The sequence below is a fragment of the Crotalus tigris genome, unplaced genomic scaffold, assembly GCF_016545835.1.
Source record: "Crotalus tigris isolate CLP2741 ecotype Arizona unplaced genomic scaffold, ASM1654583v1 scf7180000024439.5362192, whole genome shotgun sequence".
In the NCBI taxonomy this organism is placed as follows: Eukaryota; Metazoa; Chordata; class Lepidosauria; order Squamata; family Viperidae; genus Crotalus; species Crotalus tigris.
In genome coordinates this window covers 4,416,722-4,429,091 of record NW_024100609.1, presented here as the reverse complement: position 1 = coordinate 4,429,091, position 12,370 = coordinate 4,416,722, and the positions used below count along the sequence as shown (strand labels likewise).

The 12,370-nt window shown below is 36.9% G+C and overlaps 1 protein-coding gene across 4 annotated transcripts in view; it reads left to right on the top strand.

Moving 5' to 3' along the window:
* ROCK2 (Rho associated coiled-coil containing protein kinase 2) overlaps positions 1 to 12,370 on the top strand; it is a 107,499-nt gene that overhangs the window by 53,969 nt on the left and 41,160 nt on the right. For all 4 annotated transcript variants that reach the window (XM_039331840.1, XM_039331839.1, XM_039331842.1 and 1 more), the window contains exons 6-7: positions 7,718 to 7,862; positions 11,936 to 12,074. In XM_039331840.1, coding sequence (XP_039187774.1) covers positions 7,718 to 7,862; positions 11,936 to 12,074 — 284 coding nt within the window. The remainder of the gene's footprint in view (positions 1 to 7,717; positions 7,863 to 11,935; positions 12,075 to 12,370) is intronic.

The window sequence follows — 12,370 nt, the reverse complement described above, 5'->3', positions numbered from 1 at the left end:
GAGCAAAGAGGTATTAGGCATGTTCCCTGCTTTAAGTTATTTATAAGAACAATAAATGCAGGATTACAAGATGTAAAAAAATAAAAGTAATAGAGATGTAACCCTAATCTGTTTAAGGAAGGTGGATGCTCTAGTGTACCATGCTGTAAAGTTCTAACTGTGTTATGCTGTCAGTATTGATTGTAAGGAAAGGTTTATCAAATAGTCTGCTTTCTTTTATTACTAGTTTTCAGAATATCCTAAAGAATAATGACATTGAGAAGAGGCAGTATTTCTGTGATGATCCAGTGATCGCACATAACACTACTTCTCACTTAGGTTTCTTTCAGAATTGTTTGATCTGTAGCTGTTTTTTAGGCTTTCCTTATTTTCAGAAGGAACCTGTCAAATGTAAGGAGTTCTACAGTATAGTGAGATGGAAGCAGGAGGAGGGGGAGAATACACAAAAAAATTATATATAGCCCTTGAAACCATAGTTTATGCTCCTTACTGAACAAGTTTTCTGTTTAGGATTGCCAACACATTGAAATGGTTTGAAATGATTAATCCTAGTGATTAAAAAATTATATTCAGAGCCAATGTGGCCTAGTAGTTAACACCTTAGTCTAGATGTGTTAGATGCAGGGGTGTCAAACTGCCAGCCCATGGGCCAGACGCGTCACCAGGAAATCGCGCCCACCCCATTGCTGGTAATGGGGAGGAAGGTCCGATACGTCATGCGACGTCTTGAATTTGACATGTCTGTGTTAGAGTGATGCAGATTGCAATGTCTAGTCACCTATAAAATTAGGGGATAACTGAAGACAGTCATTCTCTCCCATACAAACTTACCTCAGAGTGTAGTGAGGATGAATTATTTGGCAGCTGATAGAATAGAAATGTTTATATCTGCCACTCCATATATGTGGAAAAATATATTCATATTACATATATATTTCTATTCATGGGGAAAAAAACACAGATGGATAGTTTGCCAGCATTTGGATGAGTTGTAGAGTCTCTGCCTTCTAAATTGTTTGTGGCATCAGTAGTCTCTTTCTTTTTTTCTTCCATTCCGCCCCATCTTTTCTTCTTGCCCACTTTCCTTAGTTGTATTAATACAATTGGCCAGGCAGTGAGCCTTTTAAATGTATTCCTACAAGAACACAAATCAGGGTGAGTTTAGAGAAGCTGCTAGGATGATAAAGCTAAGATGTCATTCAGTGTGGAGCTGAAGTGGAAATTCTCTATCTTTTTATATTCTGTTAAATTTTATTAGTTCCACATTTAGGAACATTTAACATGGGACCCTCACCAGTTAATTTAGGACTACCCTATTTGGACTGCAAAATGTAGGAAGAGTACTAGCTGTCACAAAAAGATACAAAGCATTTTAGTGGTCACTAAATTTTTGTAGCACTAATGAATTAGAATAGTATTTTGATTGAATCATTATGAATATGTTTTTTTTCCTTTAAAAATATTTATTTACTCTCCAATACTAAGTCATAGAATTTAAAAAATGCAGCATTCTGTTTATTTGAGAATCCCTATAAAGTTAAAACTGCCTACAAGGGTCCAAATGGTTCCTATAAGCTAAAGCTACAAATAGAATTTTTACTATTGCCTTCAAAACACCTGGGTATTGGGTTATTTTGTACGCCGCCCTGAGTCCTTTGGGATTGGGCGGCATATAAATATTTGTAAATAAATAAATAAATAAATAAATATTTAGTAAGAATATCTTAATCTCATCAATAGTTTGTGTACTGTGGGCACTTTAAAAGGATTGATACACACGTCATTTCCCCATGCTCATGCCCAGTTGTATTTTATAGGCAGCAATAACTTAAAACAAGATCCCCGGGTCTGTGGACTGGCACTGGGCCATGGCATGCCAGCAACCAGCATGCACAAACAAGCGAAACCCCATCTGTGGGATGGAGGCAGCATGGAAAACCATGCCTCTTCAGGTCCGTGGAAAATCTTTTCTCCACAGAACCGGTCCTTGGTACTCAAAAGATTGGGGGCCACTGACTTAAGGGAAACAGTTATTGCTGCTCATGATGATTAAAGCAACAATAACACATTTCTCATATAGAGCAAACTCTCACCTGTAAATAAGAGAAATTCTTTTTTGTTAATAGGTCAGAATCCCAAATTTATCAGCTCATTGAGCCCTTATATGAAAATAATGTAACGAACATTTTAACAACTAGCACTAAAATAATAACAGAGATCATTCAAAGCTTTCTAATAGCTGAAAAACAATTAACATTTGCTAAAGATGATTAGAAAAGGAAGTTCGAGCAAGTTGGCTATTCCCTTTCTCCAGAGCTCTTAAATTCATCAAAAATGGGCAGTTGCCATAGGATGAGCAGCTGTCTGAAGTACTTGTGGGTGATTTCAGGCCCTTTCCTTACTCAGAGGAATTATCGAAGATGTATTTGCTAGGTCTTCATTCCTCTGTGGTTATCTGCTCTGCTTTTCAGAATTCTCTTCAATCCGTGATTTCTTCCTGTGGAATGGATATGATCTTTTTATCAAGGTTCTTACATGTATGTGTGGAAGAACACAAGGTTGAGAAAGGATATCGAAAAATATACAGAGACCTGATTTCAATATTTTAAAAATCTCTTTCATAAATGCTTGTATTAATAAAAGCAGTATCTATCATGTATTTCCTACTCAGAAGCAGCCCTTAGCATCCCCTAGTGGCTTTTCGGTTTATTTTAAAATTAACCAAATAGGTCTTTTTTTGAATTAAAAAAAATCTTTTTATGGTAGAGTAGAATATGTAAGTTTTGATTTGTAGATATCATTGTTCTAAAGCAATCAGGGAACTTTATATAATGGATGGATTTCCCCCCCTTTTTTTGCTTTTATAAATTATTAAAATATTTAATCATGCCATTTTTGGAAAAAAAAAAAAGAACAGACAAACTTGGAAAGGCTTAATAGATCTAAAAATATGAACACCTCCCCCCTCCAAATCAGCAGAAATCCCATCCTTTGGGCTTTGTGTATATCTAGGTTGCCAGAAATATGTCTGTCAACTGTGAAAACATTTCCTGTCCTATGAGAGAATGCATTAAATTTTAATCTCCCATAGTTCTCTGTGTATAATGTTTAGTTGGGTGAAATTGTGCATTGTAGAGCAGCCCTGTGGAATAAAACATTTCACACAGTAAAATTTTATAAAACATGATATAAAATGTCACATTGGAAAATGCCATAAAACATTTTCTGTGGTCAACTCCTGTTTGCACAAACATTTTAACATGGACTACTTTCAGGGCAAATGCACCTCTGAATATTTCCATGAATTTTTTGAAGTACCTTTCTAGTACATTAAAATCTCTGCCATTGTTGAAGGCAAATGATGACCCTGTGAGTAATAGGTTGTTTAATCTCCAATAAACGCGTCAAACATTTTATATACTTAATAGTTCTTTATCACTGACCTTGTAAAGGAAGTTATGATTCCACAGATCAGAGAACAGTATGCATGCATTAAAATTTCAGAGGAAAAATATTTTTATACTGATTTTGAAATGAACTAAGTACAGTACATAAAAACGTCATGACTAGTACAGTTAGTGGTTTATTAAAAAAAATACTGCTAAAGCAGGTTGAAAATAATAGATAAGGATACTTGTACATTGGACAGTTAATTGGTTAGTCCTAATTAGAGAAGATCCTCTTTCTGCAAGCTTATTTTAAACTTTTGAACTAAATTATGGTTAACATATTGATAGAAATATAAGCAGTCCCTCTGCCTCTAACAGAATACATTGTACCATTTCCTTTGACTCTGTTACGTAGGCTGTTCCATGATACAGTTCTAGGTGAAAAATAAAACATACAGAATTGACACTTGTTTAGACTTGGACTTCATTCTTCCTTTGAAAAGCTAGCTCTGTGTGTGTGTGTGTGTGTGTGTGTGTGTGTGTGTGTGTGTGTGTGTGTAAATGAACAAACTTGCTTCATTTAAAAGGTACAACTTCTTGTCACCTGAGCCTTTCTTTGTCTGACCCGTACAATTCTTTTGTTCTATCCCTTTCATGGCCAACTGTTAAAGCTTCATATTTTCCTAAAATACTTTTCGCAGAGCCCTAAATACATACAAGGCTGCTATGATAAGTTTTGATTATAATCATAATAATTCTTTCCAGGTTTTTCACTAGACTCTTCTAAACAGTGTGGTAAAATGATGCAGAATCTTACCTCTCCTCTCAGATAAGCCTCCCTCTAACTAATTTAATAATGGCTGGTAAGGCGATGCTAATGTGTGCAAATACAGGTAGTCCTTGACTTACGACCACAATGGAGGCTGGAATTTTGATTCTAAGTTGTTACAGTCATTACATGAGGCACCTACATGACTGTTTTATTCAACAACAGCAATCCAAGCTCTTCCCATTGCATGCATGCCTCGGGTTGGGGGGAGTCCCTGACAGGTCCGGTACCCACTGGCACATGGAAACCTGCAGTGGACTGAGATGCGTCAGCAAACTAGCCCCACCAACGCTTGGATCTTCTCTCACTACCCCACCACGCATGGATCCATTTACCTTTTCATTGCCTCGCTCCATCCCGCGTGCAGGCCGAATTCCATAATGGTTCAGGAAGCTCCTTCTTTTAAATCTCTTGGGTGATTCGGAGGAGTCTTCCGAATTATCATGAAAACGATGATATTTGCCAGCATTTTCTGCTCTGAAGAGAAAATCGCTGGGGAAACTGACATTCTGAAAGGTTCTCCATGTGGGTTTTTCAGTGTTGAGGCTCAGAGCCTTTATAGCCTTTTCATCTCCAGAGAGGTGAATGAAATTAATGAAAGAGGTGGATCCTGGAGGAGAAAATGCCACAGATTCTAAACATGCGAAGAACGGCTGCAGGACTTGGGTTTGGCTAGTCTAAAGAAAAGAAGAAATAGAGGAGGCATGATAGCAGTTTTCCAGTATTCGAGGGGCTGGCACAAAGAAGAGGGGGTCACGTTATTCACCAAAGCACCAGTGAAGATAATTAACCAATGGAACAGCTTACCCCCAGAAATCATGGGTGCTCCATCACTGCAGATTTTTAAGAAGAGGCTAGACAGTCACTTGTCTGAGACGGTATATGTCTTCCTGCTTGAGCAAGGGGCTGGACTAGAAGACCTCCAAGGTCCCTTCCAGATTCTCAACACTAAGAAGAAATTTCCTGACAGTTAGAACAATTAATCAGTGGAACAACCTGCCTCTAGAAGTTGTGAATGCTCCAACACTGGAGATTTTTAAGAAGAGAATGGACAGCCATTTGTCTGAAATGGTATAGGGTTTCCTGCCTGAGCAGGAGGTTGGACTAGAAGACCTCCAATGTCCCTTCCAACTCTGTTATTCTATTCCAGTGATGGCAAACCTTTTAGAGACCGAGTGCCCAAAAACTGGCCCTGCCCCTCCTCCACCCCCTACCCGCCCCCGCTCTGCTGCCCCATCCCCTGCCCCGCCTGCCCACAGGACCACTCAGCACCTCCAGGGCCCGTCGCAGATTGCCCAGGCAGCCCAGCAGCGCTATGGTAGCCACACTCTCTGCTTGCATCGTGCAGCATCAACTGCATGATGGGGTGTGAGGGCCGAGTCTTGTCTATGCTGCCTGGCTGCTGTGTCCTTGGCTGTGCTGCTCCGTGTGGGCTATGCTCGAGGTTGAATCTCTTCAGGGGGCTGCTGGAGAGGAGGGGGGTCACGGGGGAAGGCAAGGCTGGGGCAACGGCACGTGTGCCCACAGAGAGGGCTCCGAGTGCCGCCTCTGGCACCCATGCCATAGGTTCGCCACCACTGTTCTGTACCGTTCCATTCCATTCTAACATCAAGGGTTATCACTTAATTTGAAGGGGAAATTAGAGTCAGGTGTTTCAGTCGGGATTGTAATCAGGTATGAGTATGGGAAGTCCTGCTTTATTTAAAGAACAGACTTCTCAATCTTTAGCTTCTGTTTCATTTGTACAGAGCAGTTCTTGTTTTAGATTGGATTGATGCAGAAATATTGAACATTCAAAAGTGTAAACTATGAACAAATGTATTCCAGTTAGTTCATCTTGTGTGCTGGAGATAGACTGGAGCTTTTGAGCAATTATTTATTTATTATGAAATATATGTGGCTGCCCATCTCTTATACGTGATTCTAGATACCCGACAGTTAAAACAGGATAAAAGCAATAAAGAAATAATAAAAAATATAAACCAAGAAACTCATAGTGTCCCACCATCAGTACAGGTAATCCCTGAGCTATAGTCAACCTGAAAAGGGGGAGTTTTGTCCCATATTTGAAGAACCAATAGTCAGGCCATCTCTCCGCTTACATGACCGAACGTCAGATATTGGCAACATGGTCACATTTACATAAAACTGCAGCCATAGCGAAACTTTGTTCGCTTAACGACTGCCACAAAAAAGGTCACAACATCGGGTGGGTCACATGATTGACCCGTTTACTACTGTTCTGACATACGACCATAATGGTCAGTCTCCATTGTGGTTGTATATCAAGGACTACCACAAACGGTTGCACCCAAACTATTAGAGATCCAGGCTTAATGGTAGAGCCAAAGTTTTAATGCCTTGCATAAGCCAATAGGATTGGAACAATTCTGATCTCAAAGAGCGATTGTGTTCCAAAGAGTGGGAACCATGGCAGAAAAGGCCCTCTTCTCGATGGCATTCTTTCACAGAGGAGACCCAGAGCATGTCTCCTGCTGTTATATATACCAGACGAGTAGATACCCTGAGGAGAGACGGCCCTATAAGTAATCTGGCCCCAGGCCTTGTGGAGTTTTAAAAGTGAGCAATCACTCCTTTAATTGTACCCAGAAGCATAATAGTAATAATGCAGTTCATAAAGCAGAGGTATGACATGTGCTAAATGGCCAGCAACCGTAACTGCCCATGTCACATTTTGCACCATCTGAAGCTTCCAAATATTCTTCAAGGACAGCTGCAGATACAGGCTGCTTTGCACAGTTCTGAGTTATGAATTAATGTGGTTTTTAATTGTTCTAGTGTGGAAGCAACGAACAAATCTGATTTATGTAATTCTTGTGTCTTAATAATGTCCAAAGCAACAGCTGCACATTACTTGTAATTATCAGTCTTCAAAATATATATTTCTTTCAGGGTGGATCACTACTAATAACTGGTTACTCTTTTAGTGTTAAATATCACAGATAACGAGCAGACAAATAGATATAAGAATTGGACCTGGAACTTCTTTTTCACAGCTTTTATTGCACTACAGTTTATTACTAGTAGTACAATTTAATAGGTATGCTATCAGAAAAATATGCTGCTTTATAAGTTTATATGGGCTATATTCCATAACTGGAATGTTTTCAGCCACCAAGTTACTTTACATTGAGGTGTGACTATATATTGTTTTCTGTTGTTTTAGGAGCAGCTCCAAAACTCTCTTGAAATTTACTGCAAACCAGTTGATTCTGTGAGCCATTAAATGGACATAGCATACATTCTCAGCTTTTGTTTACTTTGTCTGACTTTGTTTAACTTTAAGTTCAACTCCTTCACTTCATTGAACAAGATTTCTTTATACTGAGGCCTTAAGCTTCATGAAAAAGAAGCACAAGGCATATTGGTGGTTTGAAAAAAATATTATGATTAAAATGAAAAAACAACAACAACATGGTGCTTAGTGTTAACTATCATATCTAAATTTTGTTTAATTGTCATTGTTTATGTTGAATAGACTGGCATGGTGCGTTGTGATACAGCTGTTGGAACACCAGATTATATATCACCTGAAGTATTAAAATCACAAGGCGGTGATGGATGCTATGGACGGGAATGTGACTGGTGGTCTGTCGGAGTTTTTCTGTTTGAAATGCTTGTTGGTAAGTAGTGTTCCCCCCCTCCCCTTGCTTCTATATAGATTTTTGTCTTGATAGTACTTAATATGCTCTGGTGATGTAATTGCTGCAAATATATAATATAGATTTGCTCTATTTGTGAGTGTGTGTGCATGCACACATGCCTGTATCTCTTGCTGCTAATGATACTGGTCCCTAAATGAGTCTGGTTTTTAGTAGTGCTTTTTAGATTGTTATAAAATGACCTTCCCTAAATATTATGGAAAATTGGGGCTTCTACTTGGCATGACCACATGCTGAATTTACAACTTTAATTATTTCTTAGTTAAATCAAAACAGTTTTATTTTTTGGACTACAACCCAAATCCAAAAGGAAAGAAAACAAAAATAGGTTTCTCACCAGTTAAAAGCTCTTTTCCAATTATATATAAAGTTTTATAATGACTAGTTTATGCGTATAAAATCCTTGTTAAAATAATTGAAAGGAGAAATTAGAGCTTTTTAAGTCAGACATTTGATGTTTTAGATTTAAAAAATAGAGCCAAAAAGGCTAGTTACAAAGTCAAATGAAATAATTACTCAAGCTTAAAAATTCCAAAAAAACAACTTTTCATAGCAATGGCAAATGTTTTGAAAACAAAGATCTTCAGGACGAGATTATCTGACTGCAGGGTTTATATAGCAATTACACACAAATACACACACACACACACACACACACACAGAGAGAGAGAGAGAGAGAGAGAGAGAGAGAGAGAGAGAGAACACTATTTCTTCTTTATGTATTATATTAGGTAAAGATTATATTTGCAGCCTATAACAGATTTGATGGAAAAATGTATATCTGAGGTTTTGATCTCTGCAAACATTGCATAATTTTGAAATTGAAGCTACTTATCAGGATTACTATTTCACTTGGTCCAAAAACCTAGTCTTAAAATAGAAGGGGAGTGGTGGTTCCATAATCTACATTTGTCATGGCAAGTGGGCCCCTTTGAATTAGAAGGAAGTCACATTCTTTCTCAAGAGGAAGAAAATTATTAGGGGGTGATTGGTCAAAAATTAGGAGTGGAGTATCTTTGAATAACATGTGCTCAGAATTTATGGTGGCGCAAGAAATAAATGTTTCAGAAAGTTGCTTTAAATACTAGTGCTGGAGGTGCTTTAATAATAATTTAATAATTATAATGGTTCTACTACCAGGAACTTTTCAGATGTAGTTTTTATTTATGAAATTTAGATATATGTTTTGGGCATCTTTTTATTAGGTTATTTTATTAAATGAGCTTTTTCAATTGGAATATTCATTACAATCTAATTTTTTCTAAATATTTCAAACTTGCATATTGAATAAGGAAAGAGAAGGGCAGGCAAAATACAAAAGGATGAATCCTAAATAATGATTTAATTTTTTTTTAATTTACACATTTCAGAAAATACTCCTGTTTTAAGGATGCTTCTAGAATATCTATGAACTATTTGACACGATGTATCACAACTTTTAAATCCTTTGCAAGAAGATTATATACCTTTTTAAAGTTTCACATTAGAATTATTCTAAGCTAGTTTGTTTTCTAGTATTCTAAATGAATGTATTAATATATGTAATATAGGTTTGATAGCAAGCTCAGACAGTGCCCAAATAAAATTAAGAGTTACTATAGGAAGTATTGCCCCTTTTTTACTGATGGTATTTAAGTATTTCTTTATTATCTTTATAAAAGAACCCATGATTTATAAAAGGTACAACCAAAATGTGAAGGCATTCTACAAATAGACTTTCTGCAAAAATTTGAACAGTTTTTTTTTAGTAAGTAGACATTCTACATCCTGACTGGCATATTTTTTAAATACATATTGTATTATAGTTTATGCTTCATGAAAAATCAAAAGATTAAAATGGTGGAAAAGGTAAAGAAACTTTTAATTTGTATAGGGCAGGGGTAGGCAACCTTGGCTCTTTTATGACTCTTTTATGGTTGGCTCAGGAATTCTGGGAGTTGAAGTCCACAAGTCATAAAAGAGTCAAGGTTGCCTATCCCTGGTATAGGGTTTAGAAATGGAATAGGGTTTCCTGCAGGGGGTTGGACTAGAAAACCTTGAAAGTCCCTTTCAGCTCTGTTATTCTGTATGAAAGATAGCAATAGCACTTAGACTTATATACTGCTTCACAGTGCTTTACAGCCCTCTCTAAGTGGTTTACAGAGTCAGCCTACTGCCCCCAATAATCTGGATCCTCGTTTTACCGACCTTGGAAAGATGGAAGGCTGAGTTAATCTTGTGCTGGTGAGAATCGAACTGCCGAATTGCTAGCAGCTGGCAATCAGCAGAAGTAGCCTGCAATACTGCACAAACCATGGCTCACCACGAAAGATGACTTCCACTAGGATATAAAAGCATCTATGTGTGATAAACAGGAACTTTATCCAAGCAGAATATTCACTGAACAGATATTGACAATGAGATAAAAAAAATTGATGAATTACGGATTTAAACCATTGCAACAGTATAAGTACATTTCCTATGTAGGATATCCAGTTTAAGATATATGGTGGTTCTGACTCAGTAAATCAACAATCTGTTTAAATTCTTGATTGTATAATATTGTGATACATTTAATCCTGAACCAAATTAATTCATTTTTATATATTATATCTCAAGATTATACAGTACATGACTTAGTTGCCCCTTTTATCTCACTGAGAAATATTTGACACCATTAAATCGATGTAAATAAGAACCTTCGGCCCAGATGGTTATCTTATTCGTTGGTGTTCTATATCGATTATACCAAATACCATTCAGATTTTAGAATGTCACATGCATTATATATGATATTACCTTTAATTATATGTCATTGTTTTTAGAAGTATCTAGTAATATGAGACTATTAATTGTAATTCCAAGTATATATTCAGAAAAACTGAAGTTCACAGTGATTTTTCCGGATGTGGAAAATGCCTTTGATATGGTGGAAATTTTTTAAACAATTGTTGCTTATTTAAAAATTCTTATAGATACCCATAGACAAATTGCACAATCTCTCCCACTAAGCACTTTTTGAGATAGAAGATTCACAATAGCAAGTTTTTCATTCTCAGCTTCTTAGACTCCAACTTCCCACTTTCTACCCTCCTCCTCCCTATTTCTGTGGCAAGTTGAGTGATAGAAGTTAGCAGGCATCTTAGCAATTCAACCTTGACAAATTCTCTTTTCTGTCTATGATGTAACGTATTTCCTTTAAACATTTGTATAAAAGGTAGTGGTACTGTAATTAAATACATAAACCAATATAAGGAATGTTGTATACAGTGAGAGTCATTGTTTTGAAGCACGGGGAAATACAATTTATGCATACTAGAAACAATTGTCATGTGAGTTTCAGCAAAAGATAAATCTTGTTTAGGGTTAAGGCTGTACAGTTTTCATGAAGCTAGAGCTTGCAGTTTCTTCCCCCTTCTTCTCTTGAACAATTGAAATAGTCAGTTTCAAAAACAATTTCTGATCTAAAACTAACCAGGATTTCTCCTTATGCCCAGACTCAGAAATACAGCTTGGAACTTAATGCTACACTGCATGAAGAGAAGCAGTTTCTGTTGATAGAATGGAATGCTTTTTTTCCTCTTCCTCTTTTTTTCCAATGCCTCTACAAGATCTGCTTTTCCAAAGGACATTACGGGAATTTGAGGTATTTTGGGTGGAAGGAAAAAAGGAGAACTACCATTGTGATATGTGACCAACAAAACATTTAATTTCAACTTACAGTTTTGAACAAACCAGGATTGTAAACCATAATTCGATTCTGGATTTGTTGAAATAAGAGCTGTATAAACTATGAGCTTTCCAGACATTTTTCTACTTAATTTTTAAATGAGAAGGGAAAGAAAAACCTTTAACGTCACTTATTCTTGGCAGAGGCAGAGACAGGAGAGGAAGAAGATTATAGAGGCCCAGTTCAAATCTGGGGAAAAAAAAAAACCCAGCAAGTCTTTGTTTTGAATCTTTAAGCACTGGATGCTCAATTTACCATCTTAAATGCTATGTTAATCTTTAAGATTCAACTACAACAATAATGTCTGTACATTTTGACTTTTTAGGAGATACTCCGTTTTATGCTGATTCGTTGGTAGGAACATACAGTAAAATAATGGATCACAAGAACTCACTGCATTTCCCAGAAGATGTAGAAATTTCAAAGCAGGCAAAGGACCTCATCTGTGCTTTTTTAACAGACAGGTTTGCAAACATATGTTTTTCCTTACTAGGGTGGATTTGTTATTGAAAACTATTCTGTCCAAACAGGCATTTAGGAGATCTCACCGATACAATCTATGAATACAACCTTTGAGATTCCATTTGCAGACAAAATCTAACTTAATTTTTAAAATTTGTCATTATTTCAGGCAGTAATTTCAACTTGGCTTAATTATGAGAAATTCCATGAGATCAAGCCCTCGTGGTTAGGCAAGGTCCTTTACTCCTAGGAAGTACTTATCAGGTTTTCCTAGGAGTCATACAGAATAGCAATCAGG